This window comes from Porites lutea, chromosome 1 (assembly GCF_958299795.1).
Source record: "Porites lutea chromosome 1, jaPorLute2.1, whole genome shotgun sequence".
Taxonomy (NCBI): domain Eukaryota; kingdom Metazoa; phylum Cnidaria; class Anthozoa; order Scleractinia; family Poritidae; genus Porites; species Porites lutea.
The window spans coordinates 52,072,311-52,094,981 of record NC_133201.1 but is presented as its reverse complement, the minus strand read 5'-3'; the positions used below and the strand labels follow the sequence as shown (position 1 = coordinate 52,094,981).

Sequence of the window (22,671 nt, the reverse complement as noted above, 5' to 3'; positions counted from 1 at the left end):
CCTGAACGAACAGGATAAAATTTTTCCCGAAGGGAAATCTTAGGGTTTTCAGCAGCAGCCTTGACGTATGTTTATGGTCACGTGAAATACCACTTGATCAAAAGTTTGAAACAAACCATATGAAAATGTAGAAAGTAATGGCGATCGAGAAGGCCTAAAGGAAACCATATGAAGCTAATGAATGTTAATTAGGCCTCCCCTCAATTATAAGTTTTCAAAGATGACCTAAAAATTACGGCGACGGATACAATTTTTGCCAAAAAATATTATTACAATTTTTATCATAAATGTATTAGAAGTTTACGATTAATACAAATACAAATTATTACAATTATTATCATAAATGTATTAGAAGTTTACCATTAAGGTGTTTTGATACAGTTTTCAGAAGCCATAGCAATATTTTTCAATCGCCTTAAAAGTGTTTTTTTCCTTGTACGATCGTTATAAAATTTTCACCAGTAATTGGCTGTGGATTGAAATTTGTGAAAATGTAGTTTTATGTAAAATCGATATTACTATGACAACAATAAACAAAAAAATTGAAATTGATAAAGGCCGAATTTTGTGTGATCTAGGCTAGCTACTGAAAATCCAACACTAGAAACTTAAAGTTTGGTGTTAAGCAAATAACCTCAGCAAGAAGTAAAAAATTCTGTATGTCAGTTGAATTCGACTAAAACTAAAATATATTTCAAACCTTAAATTTTCAATAGCCGTGATAGATTATTTAATAAAAACGTTATAAATAACTCAAATTATTCTTAAGTAGCGTCAGAATGCTGCTTAATATGATATTTTGATGCTAGGAAATTTTGCTGTATTTTCGTGCTTAAGATCTCGAAAACTAACCCGTTTTCTCACCACTTTTATAAGCACAACTTCATTCAAAATTGGGCTTAAAGCGCTTTTTTGTATACCTCTGAAACGACTCGAACAAATTTTTTTAAAATCTCTTCACGTAATCTTCATAATGTATAGAATAAGATCTGAAACTTTCATTGACATTGATTCACTGCAAGATCTTAAAATTTCAAGACAAACCTATCCTACGAAACTGTCAAAAATCTGCGTTACAATATTCACTGTTTTGACGTTATGCTAATTTTTCCAAAATAACGCGCACTACACCTACCTCCATGACTAGTACATTTTAGTTTGAATTTATCGCATCTTTTGGATGTAAACATTGACAATACTTACAGTGAAATGTGCTAGTCATGGATACATGTATTGTCGCTAAAAGTCCAAATTTTGAATAAAGTTGCACTTAGACGGGTGGTGAGAAAACGGGTTAGATTTAAGATCGCAGCAACGAAAATACACCAAAATTTCCTAGCATCGAAATATGATATTAAGCAGCATTCTGACGCTACTTAAGAATAATTTGAGTTATTTATAACGTTTTTATTAAAAAATCTATCAAGGCTATTGCAAATTTAAGGTTTGAAATATATTTTCGTTTTAGTCGAATTCAAACATACAGAATTTTTCAATCCTTACTGAGGTTATTTGCTTAACACCAAACTTTAAGTTCCTATTGTTGGATTTCCAGTAGCTAGTCTAGATCGCGCAAAATAAGGCGTTTATCAATTTCGAAGTTTGTTTTTTATTGTTGTCATGGCAATATCGATTTTACTAAAACCTACATTTTGACAAATTTCAATCTATAGTCAATCATTGGTGAAAATTTTATAGCGATCAGACAAGGATAAAATCACTTTTAAAGCTATTGAAAAATATCGGTATGGCCTCTGAAAAACTATATCGAAACACCTTAATGTTTTAAGTAATTCACGTGTGAATTTGGCCATTGAAATGGTGTTTGTCCTCATAATTATTTTTATCAAAGTTGCAATGGACAGTTTCTGTAAACTTAAATTGTTAGAAATATTTAATACAAAGACTGTAAAGGGAAGACGATTTCTTTTCTAAAATCGGTCACCAATTCGTTACTTATTTGAGACTTTCAGTAAGAATGGTCACGTGACAGTTCAAGCCAGGTACTAAACGGATACTAGTTGTACTTTAATATTTTCAAGGACCTTAGTGTCTCTCTATCTATACCATTTCGACTCAGTTCCATTCCTGCCAAAATTATAGCCAATAAACCATTTTTTTCCCAGAGGTAAACTCACTAACCCAGGTTTTAAACTTCTTGAAGTATAACTTCAACGTTAACCCTCAGACGAAACCCACTAATTTTCCTTCCCACACTCGAAATTCCTGTTGAAAAAGGGAGATGGTGAAGAAAGGCTAAGCAACTGCAAAGGGAATACATTACAGAATTCTCGATTTTTTAGCTTGCTAAGAATAGACTAACAGAGTGTTGGGCAGATAGGACGTTCTCCAAACAGGGAGAGTTATTGTTATTTTTGCGTCTTTAATTTGATTTTGTGGCTAAGATGCATTACTCAGAAAATAATAAGCATGCAATTAATTTAAAATAAAAGCAAGATTGCTATTGGCTAGTCCATAGCTGTATATGAATAATTAACATTAAAATTACATCTAAATTTAATACCTTAAAGTACTTAAATTCTCGCCTGAGAGCTTTAGAATGGACAGAACGTTTTTAGCTTTAAATTACTTATTACTATTAGGATTTTAAGGGAGAATACAGTACAACAGTAATTATTACACACCCTGTTGAAACAGAATGTCACTCACTTCATTCGAAATGGGAAATTTGGCGCTGACTAGAGTCGGGACTTAACAGATCAACAAAGTAATTTAAGTAATCTGCAAAATGTACAGCTATGAGTGGGCCCCTGCTACGATCGGGCTCGACATGAAAGTGAGGCAAACGAATCGTATTAAGCGCGGGCCTTTTTTAAAACAGAAAGGCTCAATTCTAATAATACCTACCAGAAAATACAGTCTATTTTTTATCGCACTTACTTGAACAGATCACTGATGCATCCTCGTTGTGTCCACAGTTATGCACACCCCATGGATTGTGTCGACAACTCACAATGGTACCTTCATTTCCTTGACACTGAACATCGTCCAGCCAAATCTTTCCACTTCCTTGACCAAACCGTGAACTGTGTGGGGCACTGACAGCAAACGAATACCCAAGTTGACGACAGACAACTCGAGCATCATTTTTATCCCAATTATCGTCACAAACTGTTCCCCAGGTATCGTTGTAATAGATCTCCACTCTGCCCTCTCCAGGCCAATTTCCTCCAATCAGTCTTAAAGTTGCTAGTGTATAAGATAGAGGTAAATTCTTATTTGGGTTTTGAAAAACAACTCTATTCCCTTATCTGTTATCCTGACATGCACACAGAATATTTTAAAATGGAAAACTTTGTCTTTTTGTGTAATCTGCAGGGAACTTCGGCGATGCTATTCGACTGAAGTGTGCAAAGAAATAGGGGAATACTGCGAAATGTAACAGAACAAGGCTAGGAATTTTCATTTTGAAAAAGCAACCACCGAAAGACCGGAATGACGCCGTCATCTTTCACCCCCTCTTCGATGACCAAATTTATTATTGAGGAACAGAACTTAACTTTTCCCACGAGACTTGATTTAAAAATAAAAACGTCCGTGAAAACACCTTGACATACTGGCCAAGAGAGTTTAATGGGACCAGCAGAGAGGGAATCTTAATGTGCTGGCGTGGGTATGTGAAATTCACTAAATTTATTTTTAGCGGTTGTAATTAAACGGAAGTCTTATTCCTAAGGCGTCTGTTGAATTCTCTCTTGTCAACGCTGAATCAAGTTTTAACAAGAGTGGCAAATCAAAGGTGAGAGTACGGGGATGATTACAAAGCCCGTTATGTATTACACCAATCATGCTGTGATATATCATTTAGTAGTTAATTAAGCGATGTGTGTCCAGAGTTTTGTGCAAATGGCTGCATAGGTGAATTTTTAATGGCAATACTATGAACTGCGAGCTAATAAGAGTAGGAAAAATTATCTGTAGAACCGTTTCAAAGAGTCACACTCATGTGACGCCTGTCAAGTAATAGATCCTTCTTTGCACAATGTAAACTATTCCAATGAGTCTACAATTATATGGTCAGTAATTTCAGTATTTCTAATAGTAAACAGAATCATACAAACAACGTATTAAAAAAGCTTGCCCACCCAAAATATCGGGAAATTCTCGGGTCCAAGGCAAGTTTAGCCTGAACAGAGGTGTCCGCCCTGAATGGAGGTTGGGCTGGGGCTTGTTAATGATTAACCAACAAATAAAACTGCATTTTTTATTCTGCCTCGGAATCTGCTGCAGTCATTATTTCAAGCATCTAGATAATGTAGAAAAAAATCCTGATTAACTTATTTCTGTAATGTAGTGTGTTGAAGTCCCACAAGTGTAATACGTCGTTTTCAAGTGAGATAGTTCATGTTTTGAAAGCTGTCGCCATTGTGACTAGTGAATATTTAAACTTATCAACGAATTTTGCCGTTAGTCAGCTTTTTGGTGCTGATTAAAGTGTCCCTTGAATGGAGGTTAAAGCCGGGTTTCGGAATCCAGAAAAAGTGTTCCTTTCCTCTGAATAGAGATGTCCCTCCAATAGAGGTAACAAATAAAAAGGTTATGTATGTGAACATTTTCCTGGGACTCCACTGAATTTTCCCTTCAATAAGGATAAGTCCCGAGAGGGTCCATTGTAATTGACATTAGCCTCAACTCTAATAAAATCTATTAATTAATACTTATAAATTACAATCTATTTATTATTACGCTTACTTGAACAGATCACTGATGCATCCTCATTGTGTCCACAGTTATGCACACCCCATGGATTGTGTCGACAACTCACAATGGAACCTTCATTTCCCTGACACTGAACATCGTCCAGCCAAATCTTTCCACTTCCTTGACCAAACCGTGCACTGTGTGGAGCACTGACAGCAAACAAATATCCAAGTTGACGACAGACAACTCGAGCATCATTTTGATCCCAATTATCGTCACAAACAGTTCCCCAGCTACCGCTGTAATAGATCTCCACTCTGCCCTCTCCAGGCCCACTTCCTCCAGTCAGTCTCAAAGTTGCTATTGTATAAGTTAGAGGTAAATTCTTATTTTGGTTTTGAAAAACAAAGAAACAACTCTATTCCCCTATCTGTTATCCTGTCATGCACACATAATATTTCAAAATGGAAAACTTCGACTTTTTTTGTAATCTGCCCAGAACGTCTGGGATGCTATTCGACTGAAGTGTGCAAAGAAATAGGGGAATACTGCGAAATGTAAAAGAACTAGGCTAGGGATTATCATTTTAAAAGAGCAACCACCAAGAGACCGGTATAACACCATCATCTTTCAGCTCCCTCTTCGAATACCATATTTATTATTGAGGAACAGAACTTAACTTGAATTTTCCCGCAAAACTTCATTTAAGGTGTTGGCATGGATATGTAAATTTCATAAAATTTATTTTTAGTGGTTGTAATTAAACGGAAGTCTTATTCCTAAGGCGTTCTCACATTTTAAACAAGTCCAGAAATCAAGCCCTCAATACAAAAAAAGCAGAATATTTGCAATGGGGGCTGTTGAATTCTCTCTTGACAACGGTGAATTAAAGGCACAGTATAACGTTACTGCGCATACACGAAACTTTGATTTTTGGACAGGATGTCACAAAATCAAAAGATGCGAGGACAGTAAGAGAACCTTGAAAAATCCGTTTGCGTCGCGCTTGGTTGAGTTCAATGCTACACTTAAACTTCTCAGGATTACAGATCAATGATACATTGTTCCCGTTAAATTTCGATTTGGGGAAATCGGGATTTTTTGGCGTTACTTTTATTGCCGTTCGCCAGAGGACCAAAACAAGAAAAGTGCTTTGATGCCGATTGACGGCTTATTTCTTCTGCTAGCTTCCATACAAGCTCAAATAATTGTGAAAGGAATACGCAGAAATGAAACAGCAATAATAAAGACTGAAGATGGAGAAATGATCGTCGCAGTGAACGCAATTTATGCAATTGCGTAAAGAAGCCTGAAAAAAAATTCAGGACTTCAGCGGAGTTTGAACCCGTGACCTTGCGATTACCGGTGCGATGCTCTACCAACTGAGCTATGAAGCCACTGACGTTGGGAGCAGGTCAATTGTGGGATCATATGTCCCGTGAAAGAAATGAGTGTTAATGATATATGAAATAAATCATATTTGCGGAATTGAAATGAAGATGAAGAAATGATCGTCGCACGGGAACATATGAACCCACAATTGACCTGCTCCCAACGTCAGTGGCTTCATAGCTCAGTTGGTAGAGCATCGCACCGGTAATCGCGAGGTCACGGGCTTAAACCCCGTTGAAGTCCTGAATTTTTTTCAGACTTCTTTACGCAATTGCAGAAATTGCGTTCACTGCGACGATCACTTCTTCATCTTCATTTCATTTCCGCAGTTCACATATGATTTATTTCATATATCATTAGCACTCATTTCTTTCACGGGAACATATGAACCCGCAATTGACCTGCTCCCAACGTCGGTGGCTTCATAGCTCAGTTGGTAGAGCATTGCACCGGTAATCGCGAGGTCACGGGTTCAAACCCCGTTGAAGTCGTGAAATTTTTTCAGGCTTCTTTTCCCTCCTAAATGTTGTAGACTTGCACACCTATATGGCCTACCGAAGATACATAAGGAACAACTTGCTATGCGCCCAATTCTCTCCGCTAAGCATACTTATAACTATGAGTTGGCTAAGTGGCTAGATGAAAAACTGAAACCACTCTCATGCAATCAGTACACGGTCACAGACACCTTTGAATTTGTCAACGAAGTACAAAGCCTAGGGATCAACAGAGGCGATATTCTAGTATCCTATGATGTCAACTCTTCATTTACCAATGTACCACTAGATGTAGCTATCCAGATCTTAGCTGACAAAGCTTTCACTGATGACTGGTTTAACAAGACCCATGAACTGAACCTACCCAGAGATCAGCTAATTGAACTACTCCACGCAGCCACTAAGAACCAATTCTTTCAGTTTAATGGAAATCTCTATGAGCAAACAGATGGCGTCGCAATTGGATCTCCTCTTGGTCTTCTGCTCGCCAATGTCTTTATGTGCTCCATTGAAGATAAGCTCGATCAAGATGGCAAATTGCCCTTCTATTATCGACGATATGTGGATGACACATTTACCATCATGCCTGATATAGCATCAGCCGAAATTTTTTTTGATACCCTAAACCACTGCCACCCATCAGCAAAGTTTACTATATATGGAGGTTGAACGGAATGCCTCTCTTCCTTTCGTCGGTGTTCAACTGTTAAACTTAGCTCCCAGAAACAAGACCAAGGTCTACGTAAAACCAACTAATACGGGCCTTTTACTCCACTACCAGAGCCACGTGGAAAATCGGTTCAAGCGCAGTCTAATTACCACCATGTTAGATCGAACTTACCGCATATCTTCCGACTGGTCGTACTTCTCACAAGAATGCGATCGGCTTGAGACTGTATTCTTAAAGCTTAAGTACCCGAGGCACCTATTCCTATGGATTCCAAGGTAGCAGACCAGCAGCAAATTCCATCAACCGACAAGACTCCAGCCCCCATCCGAGTTGTCCTACCATTTTTAAAAGATCAGGTCTCTGCTAATATAGTGAAAAAACGTCTCACAGACCTCAGCTTAAAAATCAAGACCACTATTCAGCCCGTGTTCATCAGCAGAAAACTCAACGAAGACCTTAAATTTCGAGAAGTCAAGCGAGCCATTGTTAACCAACAATGTTTAGTTTATCAATTTCAATGTAACCTGTGCGATGCAGGATATGTTGGTTATACTCGCGGCCACCTCCACGAACGCGTTGATGGACACAAACAGAAATCGTCGCCAATTTGTAAACATGATCTTAGCGAACATAACTCGGACGTACCATTTTTTCTTTCAGAACAATTTCACGTGCTCACTAAAGGTTCTAACAAATTTGATCGCCTAATTAAGGAGATGCTCTTTATAAGAAAACTCAAACCATCCCTAAACGTGCAGGCGGACTCGATTCGCGCAAAGGTATTCACTTGAAGAACTTGTATGCTAATTTGTAGAGACTATAGAGATCAAATCTTCGCATTATTTATTGGTGTCATGATGATACCGAAACGTCGGCTTTTAACGTTAATATTCGCTTGCTTATGTTTTAAGAAATCGTTTTAGATCAAGACTTCTTTATGCAATGGCATAAATTGCGTTAACTGCGACAATCATTTCTTCATCATTTCCTTTCCGCAGTTCATATGTGATTAATTTCATATATCATTAACACTCAATTCTATCACGGGAACATACGAACCCACAATTGACCTGCTCCCAACGTCAGTGGCTTCATAGCTCAGTTGGTAGAGCATAGCACCGGTAATCGCGAGGTCACGGGTTCAAACCCCGTTGAAGTCCTGATTTTTTTTTTTTTTCAGGCTTCTTTACGCAATTGCATAAATTGCGTTCACTGCGACGATCATTTCTTCATCTTCATTTCATTTCCGCAGTTCATATGTGATTTATTTCATATATCATTAACAACAATAAGGACTGTAAGAAAGAAACCATTGAGACATTAATGTGGCTAAGGAGATCTTGTGCAATTATGTTTTGTAACGACGCGTTAGTAAACTTTTAAATGAACCTCCCAAAGGCCGACAAAATCAAACAAAGAGGCGCTACAAGTTTACAAAACTTAGCGCCATGAAATCATGAGGCGATGAGTCTTCGCAGACCGCGAGCCAAATTTTCAATAAGACGAAAGATTTCTTCGAAAGTTTAAAACATTACTTGAGAATGTAAACAACAAATCACCGTCGGCGATGCGGTCCGGAAAGGAATCTTGTCGAGTCAATATGACAGTTCTATTGTCTTTTGAAGAAAAAAACAGATGACGCTCGCGCGCGCGCACATTCGGGACACTGTTTCTTTAAGTTTGAGCAACAGTGGCGAATCAAAGGTTAGAGTGCGCGGATGATTCGAAAGTCCCTTATATATTACACCAATCATGCTGTGATACATCATTTAGTAGTTAATTAAGCGATTTGTGACTAGTGGTTTGTGCAAATAGCTGCGTAGATGAAATTTTAATGGAAATACTATGAACTGCAAGCTAATAAGAGTAGAAAAAAACTATCTGTGGAACAGTTTCAAATAGTCACACTCATGAGACGCCTGTCAAGTAATAGATCCTACTTTGCACAATGTAAACCATTCCAATGGGTCTAAAATTATATAGTCAGTAACTTTATTATTTCTAATAATAAATAGAATCAAAAAAACTACATATTACAACAGCTTCACACCCAAAATATCGGGAAATTCTCGGGTCCAAGGCAAGTTTAGCCTGAACATAGGTGTCAGCCCTGAAAGGAGGTTGGGATGTGAATGTTAATAATTAACCAACAAATAAATCTGCGTTTTTTATTCTGCCTCGGAATCTGCTGCAGTCATTATTTCAAGCATCTAGATAATGTACAAAAAAAATCCTGATTAACTTTTTTCTGTGATGTGGTGTGTTGAAGTCCCACAAGTGTAATACCCCGTTTTGAAAGCTGTCGCCATTGTGACTAGTGAACACTCAAACTTATCAACGAATTTTGCCGCTAGTCAGCTTTTTGGTGCTGATTAAAATGTCGCTTGAATGGAGGTCAAAGCCGGGTTTCGGGACCCAGAAAAAGTGTTCCTTTCCCTTAATAGAGACATCCCTTTAAATAAAAAGGTTATGTATGTGAACATTTTTTCTGGGACTCCAATGAATTTTCCCTTGAATACGGACGTGTCCCGAGAGGGTCCATTGGTAATTGACATTCGGCTCAACTCTAATAAAAGCTATAATAATAATAATAAATTACAATATATTTATTAATACGCTTACTTGAACAGATCACTGATGCATCCTCATGGTGTCCACAGTTATGCTCACCCCACGGACTGTGTCGACAATTCACAATGGAACTTTCATTTCCTTGACACTGAACATCGTCCAGCCAAATCTTTCCACTTCCTTGACCAAACCGTGCACTGCGTGGAGCACTGACAACAGACGAATACCCAAGTTGACGACAGACGGCTCGAGCATCATTTTTATCCCAATTATCGTCACAAACAGTTCCCCAGGTGCCTCTGTAATAGATCTCCACTCTGCCCTCTCCAGGCCCACTTCCTCCAATCAGTCTCAAATTTGCTAGTGTATAAGTTAGAGATCTATTCTTATTGGGGTTTTAAAGAACGAACAAACAAAGCGAAAAAACAAACAACTCTATTGCCCCATCTGTTATCCTGTCATGCACACAGAATATCTTAAAATGGAAAACTTCGTATTTTTGAGTAATCTGCACGGAACTACTGCGATGCTATTCAACTGAATTGTGCAAAGAAATAGGGGAATACTGTGAAATGTAACAGAGCAAGGCTAGGAATTTTCATTTTGAAAGAGCAACCACCAAGAAACCGGTATAAGGCCGTCATCTTTCAGCTACTTCTTCGATGACCGTATTAATGAGGAACAGTACTTAACTTGAATTTCCCCGCGAAACTTGATTTAAAATAAAACTGTCCATGAAAACGCCTCGACATACTAGCCAAGAGAGTTTAATGGGACCGGCAGAGAGGGAATCTTAAGGTGTTGGCGTGGGTGTGTGAATTTCACTAAATTTATTTTTAGTGGTTGTAATTAAACGGAAGTCTTATTCCTAAGGCGTCCGCGCAAATTTAGTCAAGTCCAGAAATCAAACCCTCAAAGCAAAAAAAAAAGAAGCAGAATATTTGCAATGGCGGCTGTTAAATTCTTTCTTGACAACGCTGAATCAAGTTTGAACAACAGTGGCGAATCAAAGGTGGGAGTGTGGGGATGATTGCAAAGCCCCTTATGTATTACACCAATCATGCTGTGATATATCGTATAGTAGTTAATTAAGCGATTTGTGACGAGAGGTTTGTGCAAATGGTTGCGTACGTGAAATTTTAATAGAAATACTATGAACTGCAAGCTAATAAGAGTAGAAAAAAACTATCTGTGGAACAGTTCCAAATAGTCACACTCATGTGACGCCTGTCAAGTAATAGATCCTTCTTCGCACAATGTAAACTATTCCAATGGCTCTACAATTATATAGTCATTATTTCATTATTTCTAATAATAAATAGAATCGCACAAATTCTGTATAACACCTTGCCCACCCAAGATATCTGGAAATTCTCGGGTCCAAGGCAAGTTTAGCCTTAGCATAGGTGTCCGCCCTGAATGGAGGTTGGGCTGGGGTTTGTTAATAATTAACAAACAAATAAACCTGCTTTTTTTATTCTGCCTCGGAATCTGCTCCAGCTTCTAAATAATGTACAAAAAAATCCTGATTAACTTATTTGTGCGGGATGTGATGTGTTGATGTCTCAAAAGCGTAATACACCGTTTTCAAGTGAGATAGTTCATGTTTTGAAAGCTGTCGCCATTGTGACTAGTGAATACTTAAACTTATCAACGAATTTGCCATTAGTCAGCTTTTGTGTGCTGATTAAAATGTCCCTTGAATGGAGGTTAAAGCCGGGTTTCGGAATCCAGAAAAGTATTCCTTTCCCCTGAAAGATATGTCCCTTTAACAGAGGTAAGAAATAAAAAGGTTATGTATGTGAAAATTTTCCTGAGACTCCCCTGAATTTTCCCTTCAATTCAGAGGTGCCTCGAGAGGGTCCATTGTAATTGACATTCGTCTCAATTCTAATAAAAGCTATAATACTTATAAATTACGATCTCTTTATTATTACGCTTACTTGAACAGATCACTGATGCATCCTCATTGTGTCCACAGTTATGCTCACCCCATGGACTGTGTCGACAATTCACAATGGAACTTTCATTTCCCTGACACTGAACATCGTCCAGCCAAATCTTTCCACTTCCTCGACCAAACCGTGCACTGTTTGGAGCACTGACAGCAGAAGGATACCCAAGTTGACGACAGACAACTCGAGCAGCATTTTCATCCCAATTATCGTCACAAACAGTTCCCCAGGTACCGCTGTAATAGATCTCCACTCTGCCCTCTCCAGGCCAACGTCCTCCAATCAGTCTTGGTGTATAAACTAGACACAATCAATTCATATTTTGGTCTTGAAACAAATATAAACCTATTTGATTATGCAAGCATTAGCTTCAGGGCTTACGCGTTTGTTAAAAGTGCTCGAATTTGAGCACGTCTCGGCTTAAAGTAAATGCTCTAAAGCGATGAAGGGGTAAGCAAAAGCCGTTGACATATTTAGATGTCTTATATTTTTTGCAAACTCTCCCTTACTCCCTCCCGCCCTGTCATCTGTAGTCAGAGCCAGTTACAAACAACCCACCACTTGCCTTGCTTAAACTTAATTCAAATCTACAGGGCTTCCAAACACAACCACCAACTTCAGGGGGAAACGAGGTGTCTTGTGGCAGAGGTGCAAATCGCCAATTCAAAAACTTGAATATAAAATGACTTAACACTAGAAGTTGAATTCTAATTTCAACAGTGTTGAACAAGGTTAATTAACTCACTGATTACTAGCAGTTTTTTTCCCTTTACTTTAATTTTACATTTACATCGGTATTTTAACTTTTATTTTTTTTTTGCTTTTTAAGCATACTTAAATACACAGGTCGTATTTAATATCACGGTTTCCTCGATTTACACGGGTTTTTAATTGAGCTGGTGCACTATATATCAAGTGAATAGCAATCTAGAGTTACGTCAGAAAGAACACAACAATGATCCCTAACCCGCGTAAACAATAACACAATTATCTCCACACAATGAAACCACACAATAGTGTATATATTGACTTGGTACATCGAGCATCAATCGGTTTTGAACCAAATTAATTCAAAATGGCAGATTTAATATGGCGTTATTCCAGTACGTTGTCTAACAATAAACAAAGTCATCATGACGCCACCGCTATTGTTAAAGATTATCCGTGTGTTAGCCAGCTTCATAAGTTTTTTCAAACATACCACTATTTCAGCATTTTTCGCTTCATGGCTACTCCTAGACAAAAAAAAATTATGAAATTTTGGTTCTGCTTATAACTCATAACAATCGTACGTCATAAGTACGTCAAATCGCGTTAGTTATCCCTAGATGTTGAAAATGATGAGTACATTATTAGGTGTAATTTTGGTGGATGTGTTATGAACTGTTTTAAGTTATCCATGGGAGCCTCCCACATTTCTCTGTCGTAGGAAGCCAGAAAAGGAAAAAAAAAACATGGTTAGACTAGGGTAAAACTTCTGTTTATTAAGTGGGACGATAAGTTTTGTCATGTTTTGTCGAACTTTTGCCGTTTAAAAGCTACAATATTCCTAATGATCATTTATGTGTAGATCATTTTTTAACGACCAAGAAATGTAGCTGTGTTTTATCCGTTTAAAAAAACTGTTTGAAAAAAAAAACTGGTTAGTAGGACTAATGTCTTTTATTTTCTCTTACCCATGGCAATTACCTAAGCAACGTGGAACAGAGGAACTCCAACTTCTATTAGCTTGACAATATATAACATCAGTCCCCACTAGAGTGTAATTCTTATCACAAACAAACTTGACTGATCCACCATAGACGTAGCCTTTCTTGATAATCTGCTTTCCGTTTGCTGGTTTGCCAGGATCACCACACTCAACAGCTATAATAATTACAGGGTGGTTAATTTTGTAGCCTTTGTCGTTTACGTAAAATGAACTAATACAACAAATGAAGATAGCAGGGTATTAAGTAACTGCAACTTGAATGGACGCACACCAGTTAATTCTTCTTTAAACGGTTCAAAGTTGCGGAGTATGTAATTCATTTTGCAACCATTACCGAAATCTGTCACGCAATTTAAAAAGTTGCAAATAAAACAGCCCGCTTTACCTCCAAAATCAACACAAGCTTTTATCTTTAAAAACAAGAATGAACGCTAACCTTTACACTTGGGAGAGGCAGTGTTCCACCTTCCATCTACACAAGTCAGTTCAGCCTCGCCCTCAAGTGTGTACCCAAGGTTACAAGAGTATCGAACTGTTTTTCCGCGCGTGTAGTTATTACCGATTTTACGACCATGATTCAAAACACCAGGTGAGCGACAGTTAGCTTAATCAAAAAGAAAAAAATCAAGCTTAGCTACAGAAAAAAGTAAGGGAACAAAACAAATTGCTCCTTATTTCTTTAGTTTTTTAAAGAAACTAACTCATTGAGTTATTTTGATTTGGACTTTACCTTATTGAGACCAAGGAACATCTTTGAATATCTTCAAAATCGTTTAAACTATGAAATCAAACTTAGCAAATAGTCCTACAAAATAATCTAAGAACATTTAAAAACATGGCGACCTGCACGTCAACTTTAACGTTACCATGGCAACCCAGGTTTAACACCCTTGTTTTACGAAATTCGTCTTTTTTCTATAAAAACTGATTTATTTCAAGGTTTTCTGGCTGAAATATTGTATCACAATCCATTTAGAATTATTTAAATATTTGTTATAACTGTTAATTCAGTCAAGGCCTTTTGGTGACCAAATTGGCACTTCTCCCATAATACACATACTCCCCCAAAATTGTGCATAAGCATTGTCTTCAGTCTCTCCTGGGAAAACTGCAATACCCAGGAAAAATTGAAAAAAAGGCTATGCAAAACTTAAGGGGGCAAACGAGGTGTATTATTGGAGATGTGCAAATGGCCAATAGACCTTTATACCGATACGGCGGCCATATTTGATTAATTGGTTTTAAGGAGTATTATGGGATGCCCAGGGGGCATGAGTTTGATCCGTTCGGTATTTACGCTCGCTTTTCGGAAAATATTCCGAACGTTTTCCTAGAATATGTTTGTAATGGGAAAAAAGATTTGGGGCTAATAATTGTCGCCGCGTTTCCCAAGAAATAGTTGGTGAAAGAACCATACCAGTTTCTTCGGAGGTACGTTAATTCTGCTCTTGCAAATAGCAAAGGCACTTGGCTACTTGGATGAGACTACTGAGCCAAAAGGGATTTAAGGTGAACAAAAATACTAATTAAGTTTGCTCATATCATTTTAAATTTGGAAGACCGGTTGACAGTCATCCTCATCCCACGCCGCTCTTTCTGAAGGGCTATGAAAGGGAAATAGTAACACGTAAGAGAAATGCTCCCATGGACGTGCATCTAGTACAACCAATTATTAGTAAGAGGAAGAGGTCAGATAATGATTCTAAATAGCAAAAGAAAAAAGAAGCAATTAAAATTGTGGACACTCCGAAGAAACTGGTATCGTCTTTCACTGTACTATTTCTCACGTAAAAGGCGATCATTATTACATCCAAACACGGTAAAAAGTTCTTTTTCCCCATTAAAATCTTATTGTTGAAAAACTTTAGGAAAAATTGCCCCGAAAAGCTCTCTAAGATACTGAGTGAGTGTATCGGATGGTGCTCATGCCCCCTCGGCATCCCACAATACTCCTTAAATCTAATTAATTCAATTAAGTTCACTTCCTCTATAAGCAAGGTATTAAATACAATTTCAAGTGCTTTACCTGTTTTGGTGTAGATAACTTTCTCGCGTGGAGAGAAGTTGACGACAGGCACCAAAGCGGAACTGGGATAGGAGCATGTGAATATAAACTCTGTGGTAAACTCTCTGGAAATCCCTTCGCTGTCTTCGCCGCCTTCATCACGACTCTTAACTATCAGGCTATTTTGATAAGTGATTGTGTCTCCTTCGGCGGTGTAGTTAGTCTTGCACGAATCAAGCGGAGTGTTCATCATTAAGTGTGTATTGTTAAGAGACCCGTATTCAGACAATTGGCAGTCATCATCCTTCAGAGTAACTTTGTCGAGGTCAATTTTGACGATTGGTGCGTACTCCAGTGTAACAATCATTTTGTCTTTTGTACACTCCACAGTCAATCCTGCAAAACAAAACAATTATGCGTATTTCTACTAGAGCAAGGTGTTGCCTTAGGGCCTTTTTGCGATCTTGCAGCTCTCGGAAGGCCTCACGGGATTGGTTTGCAACCGGTAGGAAAACCAATAAACAAACAAAGTTAACAATGCAATCTGGGTCCAATTAAATTAGAAGTTCTGAAGAGCTGCAAGGCTTCTGGGGCCTTTTTTTCTTGTTAAGGTACAGCATTAAATTATATCAGCTATTGAAAGTTCCAACTAGCACAAAACATAGATAAACCAACACCATACAGGACAAAAACGGCAATCGGTAGATATTGGAGTCAAATTTTAACAGTGTTCAACAGTATTAATTATCAGCAGTTTTTTTTTTTATTTTTACATTTACATCCCCTTTCTTAGGAGGCCAGAAAAGATTTAAAAGAAAAAAGCATGGTCAGATTAGGGTTAAACTTTTGTTTATTCCGTGTGACGATAAGTTAATTTTTTTATCCAACGAACCTTTGTCGTCTTTTGTAGAACTTTTGTCGTTTAAAAGCTACAATATTGCTACTAATAATTTATGTAGAGATCATGTTTTAACGACCATGAATTGAACTGTCGTTTTTTATTATTAAGACCTCTTTGAAAAAATTAGTTAGCGGGACTAATGTCTTTTATTTTCTCTTACCCATGGCACTTACCTAAGCAACGTGGAACAGAGGAACTCCAACTCCTATTAGCTTGACAATATATAACATCAGTCCCAACTAGAGTGTAGTTCTTGTCACAAACAAACTTGACTGATCCACCATAGACGTAGCCCTTCCTGACAATCTGCCTTCCATTGGTGGGTTTGCCAGGATTACCACACTCAACAGCTATAATAATTGCAAGGGATCTAAATTTTTAATCTTTGTCCTTTACAATTAAACAAGTATGGGAAATGAAGATCACCGGATTCTAGGTAAAACTTTGAGTACAACTCGAGTAGATGCACTGGAGTTAATTCTTCATTTGACGGTCAAAATTTGAGGGCTTATTTATTTTGGAGCAATTACAAAAAGTTTGTTACATAATGTTAAAAGTTGAAAAAAACAACAGCAGCAACAACAACGACGTTAAGCTCCAAAATCAATACAACCTTTCAGCGGAGCCCCATAGCTAAGGAAATGTGGTAATCTACCCATCCGAGAAAATTTGGTAATCTCGTGACCGTACACCGACTGACCGCTCGCCAGACCGTCCGTCCGCACCACAGGAAAACCACTGTTTACTCTCACACTTTCAAGAGAAAACTAATTGCGCATCAATGTTGTGACTAATTGACAGCTGTCAAAACAGGGTATTTGCTGACCAGTATCACCTGACCGTACCGCGGGCTCAAGTCTCGACCTAACGAGGTCCAGTATTTTTTTGAAGTTATCCGCGGACAAATTACCAGTTATAAATGATCGCAGGCTCAAGTTTATTTTTATCAATGATTCATATCAAATATGTTTTGTTTATGTCACTATGGCCCCGCACTATTAGGATTGTGATTTCTAACTGACCTCGGACGCGAAAATTCATCCAGTTTTTTTAAAACTACAGGCGGGGAAGACATTTTCTTACCATGGTCAGGCGTTGGTCAAGCCCTAGGTCCAATTTTTATGCTCTGATTGGTCAAAATTTGACAGGTGAGTTCATGTGGAAAATTCATGCATCATCTGGAAAATTGTTCACTTTGACAGCTGGAGCTAACAGAGTTTTGTGTCAACTTGTGAAGTTTTTAACTGTCTTTTCCCTCTGGAAGTACAAAATGAAATACAGCTGCTATCAAGAGTCTTCTGTTTATTCATGGCTGGTTTGTTTACTGGGGTTTTGGTTGAGAAATGCGTCGCTTGGAAAATTCGGTAATTCGATTTCGGATGGCATCGTTTTCGTTTTGTACCCTGCTTAATGCGTAAGAGGGTTTAAAAGTCTCAAGCAACTGTGGCCTTCCTTGATAGCTTTCAGGAACTCAGGAGGAATCTCGAATGGTAAGCCTGAGTAATTATTGTATTTGATGTTTGTCTTTTTTATATCTAATTTCATGAAGTCGAGCACAGTTTGTGTGGCAAGTTTATACACGTTTGTAAGATTTCGTCAATGATCTGACCCAGTATCAGGTTTGATATATAAGCTTACAGAACTTTGAAAAGCCTTCAGATATATTTTCTCACCGCAAATAGAAAGAAAGCATTCCGAAGAATATTTAGTTATAAATTTCGCTGTAGAGAGAAAACTTTAAGCGATTTTCTTGCTTCGAGGAGTACATCTTTGAAAACAGTAAACACCGCGCCGGGAAGCTGGCTTAAAACATAAGCTTTAGCTTTACGCTTAAAGACTCAGGACTTTTAGAGACACTTTAATAGTTGTCTTCGTGAATGAAAATTGTTGTCTCTGTAAATATTTCACCGAGTTATATTTCTTTTATTGATTGTTAGAAGTCTCTCTTTCAGTTTTAATCGTTTGTCCGTGCCGTTTGTTTTCATCGTTCAAGAACATCGCTTGCAGGAGTACTCAAAAATGTTGCGCGTATCAAACGCTTTATAAGTATTACACATCGTTATAACTGAAACCATTAAAAAACAAAAAGTAATAACAATAAATTCGTTGTTATGTTGCAGCGTAACTCTATTAAAGTTCATTCAAAAACTCGACCACACTGACAGCTCGCACTATAGAGATGAGAACCGGCTGGCCGTATAGGTGATTTTGGAAATGTTTTGAACGGTTTCGATTGATCGTCCTGAATATTGACTGAGTGCAATTTGTCTTGAAAATTTGTGAAATACCGCTTTCTGTCCGAGTTCTGTGTGATAAATAGTACTGTTCCACCTCAGATGTGATCTATAAAAATTATAGAAGGTTGGTTTACACACCCCCAGATTTGTTGTTCGACCTGTCGAACGCAAAAAAATTCGGCTTGATTTGTTTTCCAAGAATTTGTTTTCGAGGCCTAATCTACTGTGATCTTGAATGTGATCGAAGATGTTTGCTATTTTTTGGGTGTACATATAAGGCTATCAATTCGATGAAAGATCTTTCACTCTAAAATAACTTAGCCTTTCCCTCAAAAGTCACATGAATGTGCGCTTAAGTTAACTGATTTGTGGATTACAAGTTTATTGTATGATTTAAATTATAAATTTATTAATTGGAGCTTCGCTTTTAGCCCCGACTAAATCTATATATTATTTTGGAAAACAATAAGACCGCGTACAGCTCGCGTGGTCTCACGTACCTTCCCCATGCATGATAGGATGTGTTGTGCGTTTCTTAAATTCCCTGCAAATTTTCCAGCCTAAAGCCATTTTTTTAAATTAAAAACCACAGGTAACCCAGGCTCTGTGACAGTACCACAGTACCGTCCCAGTAAAATTACAGCGTTTGTATGGGGTAAAAATACCATCCTAAACTTTTTAGAAAATACTAAATAAAGATCAATGAAACTTACTCTGCAGTTAATTTTTGTTGTCCTTATTGCTTTATTTCTCTTGGCCAGAGCTAGTGGTACTCGAGTTGGCGATTGAAGTTAAGTAGATCTCTTTGTTTGCAATCTTACGGCTTCATCTCGAATTCAAATATTTTTTTACAAAAGTGACATAAAAAGCTGACGTGCTGAATAGTTGAAATTTCAATGGCAAGTTAATTGCTGGAGGGTGGATCTGCGGCATCAAAGGCATGTCTCCAGGCTCCGCCACCCTTTTCCCTCCCCAGACTACCTCTCGGCTCGCTACGCTCGCCGATTTTTTTCTGCCCACGCCCATTTCCTTTCCATTTCCAGTGCGTATCCTAGTCTCAGGCTACAAGCTATATACCTCTAAATACAAATTCACTCACGCTTACGAATGTACCTTTGCACTTGGGGGTATCAGTATTCCATGTTCCCTCTTCACAAGTCACTTCAGCCTCGCCTTCAAGTGTGAACCCAGCGTTACAAGAGTATCGAACTGTCTTTCCGTGCTTGTAGTTATCACCAATTTTAAGGCCGTGATTTATATCAGCAGGTGATCGACAGTTAGCTTTAATTTAAACAGAAAGAAAAATCTTAATAACAGAAAAACAAGGGTAAACGAATGATTTGTTCTTTAAGACCAAATTTCATAGTAAATTAATTGGTTTCGTTAACTTGCGTTTCTCTTAGTTTTATTCAGCACACTAAGTTAAATTGTTCGAACAACTAGTATTAATACGTATTTTTAAAAAGCTACAATTTTCTACTGCTAATTTTCATACATTATGTTTCTACGACCATTTTATTATACAGTTTTTTTATACTTTAAGGCAAAAACTAATGAGGGTAAATGTCTTTAATTTTCTCTTACGCATGGCACGTACCTACGCAGCGTGGACGAGGGGAACTCCAACTCCTATTAGCTTGACAATATATAACATCAGTCCCCACTAGAGTGTAATTCTTGTCACAAAAAAACTTGACTGATCCACCATAGACGTAGCCCTTCCTGACAATCTGCTTTCCGTTTGTTGGTTTGCCAGGGTTACCACACTCAACAGCTATCGTAATAATTACAGGGTGGTTAATTTTGTAGCCTTTGTCGTTTACATATAATAAACCAATACAAGAAATGAAGATTGCAGGGTATCAAGTAAAGCTTTAGCCTGCACCTTGAAAAGACGCTCACGAGTTAATTCTTCTTTTACCAGTTCAAAGTTGCGGGCTATAAAATTCATTTTCCAGTCATTCCCATAATTCTCCACGTCATTTGAAAAGTTGCAAATAAAATAACCTTAACTTCCAAAATCAACGAAAGCTTTTATTTTGGAAATGGAAAACAAGAATGAACGCTTACCTTTACACTTGGGAGTGGCAGTGTTCCATCTTCCATCTACACAAGACAGTTCAGCCTCGCCTTCAAGTGTGTACCCAAGGTTACAAGAGTATCGAACTGTTTTTCCGTGCGTGTAGTTATTACCGATTTTAAGACCATGATGTAAATCACCAGGTGAGCGACAGTTAGCTTAATCAAAAACGAAAAAAATCAAGCATAGCAGCAGAAAAAAAAGGAAGGGAATAAAATAAATTGCCCGTTATGTCTTTAGTTGATAAGAAACTAATTGACTGAATTATTTCGATATTGCTTTTACCTGATTCAGCCGTTCTGAAAGACCCAAATATCTTCAAAATAATTCAAACTACGTGTATGACAACAAATTTAGGAAATTTTTCTCAAAATGATCAAATAACATTTTAGAATTATCGCGACCTGTACGTCAATTTTGACGTTATCATGGTAACCGAGGTTTTAACAGCCTTATTTTACAATACTTGCCTTTTGCACTACATAAAATGATTGGATCAATTCATTTCAAGGTTTACTTATTGAATATTGTATCCCAATAAATTTATAATATTTCGTATATTTATTATAACTGTTAATTTAATCCAGGCTTTTTGATGACTAAATGCGTCATTTGCACTTCTGCCATAATGCACCTTGTTTGCCCTCAAAAATTTGCATAAGCATTGTCTTCGTTTCCTGGAAAAACTGCAATACCCAGGAGAAATCACAAACAAAGGTTATGGAAAACTTTAGGGGGCAAACGAGGTGTCTTATGGCAGATGTGCAAATCGCCAATTCTAAAACTTGAATATAAAATGGCTTAATGGTAGAAGTTGGATTTAAATTTCAACAGTATTCAACACAGTTAATTACTAGCATTTTTCCTTTTTTTTTCCTTTCAATTTTAAATTTACATGGGTATTTTTACTTTCATTTTATTTTTTGCTTTTTAAACATACTTTAATAGACAGGTCGCATTTGATATTACGGTTTCCTCGATTTACACGGGTTATTAATTGAGCTGGTGCACTATATATCAAGTGAATAGCAATCTAGAGTTGCGTCACAAAGAACACGACAATGATCCCTAACCCGCGTAGACAATAACACAATTATCTCCACACAATGAAACGACACAATAGTGTATATATTGACTTGGTACATCGAGCATCACTCGGTTTTTCAAAATGGAAGATTTAATATGGCGTTGTTGCTGTACGTTCTCTAATAATAAAAAAAGTCATCATGACGCCTCTGCAATTATTAAAGATTATCCGTGTGTCAGCCAACTTCATAATTTTTTTCAAACATTTCACTATTTTAGCATTGTTCGCCTCATGGCTACTCCTAGGCAAAAAAAATGAAATTTGGATTGTGCTTATAACTCATAACAATGTTACGTCATAAGTACATCAAATCGCGCTAGTTATCTCTAGATGTTGAATGTGATGACTACATTATTAGGTATAATTTTGGTGGATGTGTTATGATCTCTTTTCAGTTACAGAGGGGAGCCTCCCACGTTTCCCTGTCTTAGAAAGCAAGAAAAGGAACAAAAGCATGGTCAGATTAGGGTTAAACTCTTGTTTATTAAGTATGACGATACATTTTCTCGTGTTTTGTCGAACTTTTTCCGTTTAAAAGCTACAATATTTCTACTGCTAATTTATGTATAGATCAGTTTTTAACGACCACCAAAGGTAACTGTGTTTTACCCCTTTAAAAACCTTTTTGGAAAAAACAGTTAGCGGGACTAATGTCTTTTATTTTCTCTTACCCATGGCACTTACCTAAGCAACGTGGAACAGAGGAACTCCAACTCCTATTAGCTTGACAATATATAACATCAGTCCCCACTAGAGTGTAATTCTTTTCACAAGCAAACTTGACTGATCCACCATAGACGTAGCCTTTCTTGACAATCTGCTTTCCGTTTGCTGGTTTGCCAGGATCACCACACTCAACAGCTATAATAATTACAGGGTGGTTAATTTTGTAACCTTTGTCGT

At 37.5% G+C, this 22,671-nt stretch overlaps 1 protein-coding gene and 1 pseudogene across 1 annotated transcript in view; one reads left to right on the top strand and one right to left on the bottom strand.

Moving 5' to 3' along the window:
* Positions 1-2,081: 2,081 nt before the first annotated feature.
* The window catches only part of LOC140931982 (sushi, von Willebrand factor type A, EGF and pentraxin domain-containing protein 1-like), a 36,945-nt gene continuing 16,355 nt past the window's right edge, over positions 2,082-22,671 (bottom strand). The window contains exons 19-28 of the mRNA XM_073381656.1: positions 22,453-22,629; positions 20,672-20,839; positions 20,199-20,375; positions 19,715-19,882; positions 16,538-16,714; positions 11,736-12,047; positions 9,844-10,152; positions 4,714-5,022; positions 2,902-3,210; positions 2,082-2,226 (exon numbers count right to left, since the gene is read on the bottom strand). Coding sequence (XP_073237757.1) covers positions 2,150-2,226; positions 2,902-3,210; positions 4,714-5,022; positions 9,844-10,152; positions 11,736-12,047; positions 16,538-16,714; positions 19,715-19,882; positions 20,199-20,375; positions 20,672-20,839; positions 22,453-22,629 — 2,183 coding nt within the window. The 3' untranslated portion in view covers positions 2,082-2,149. The remainder of the gene's footprint in view (positions 2,227-2,901; positions 3,211-4,713; positions 5,023-9,843; positions 10,153-11,735; positions 12,048-16,537; positions 16,715-19,714; positions 19,883-20,198; positions 20,376-20,671; positions 20,840-22,452; positions 22,630-22,671) is intronic.
* On the top strand, positions 5,513-8,012 carry LOC140939604 (uncharacterized; annotated as a pseudogene).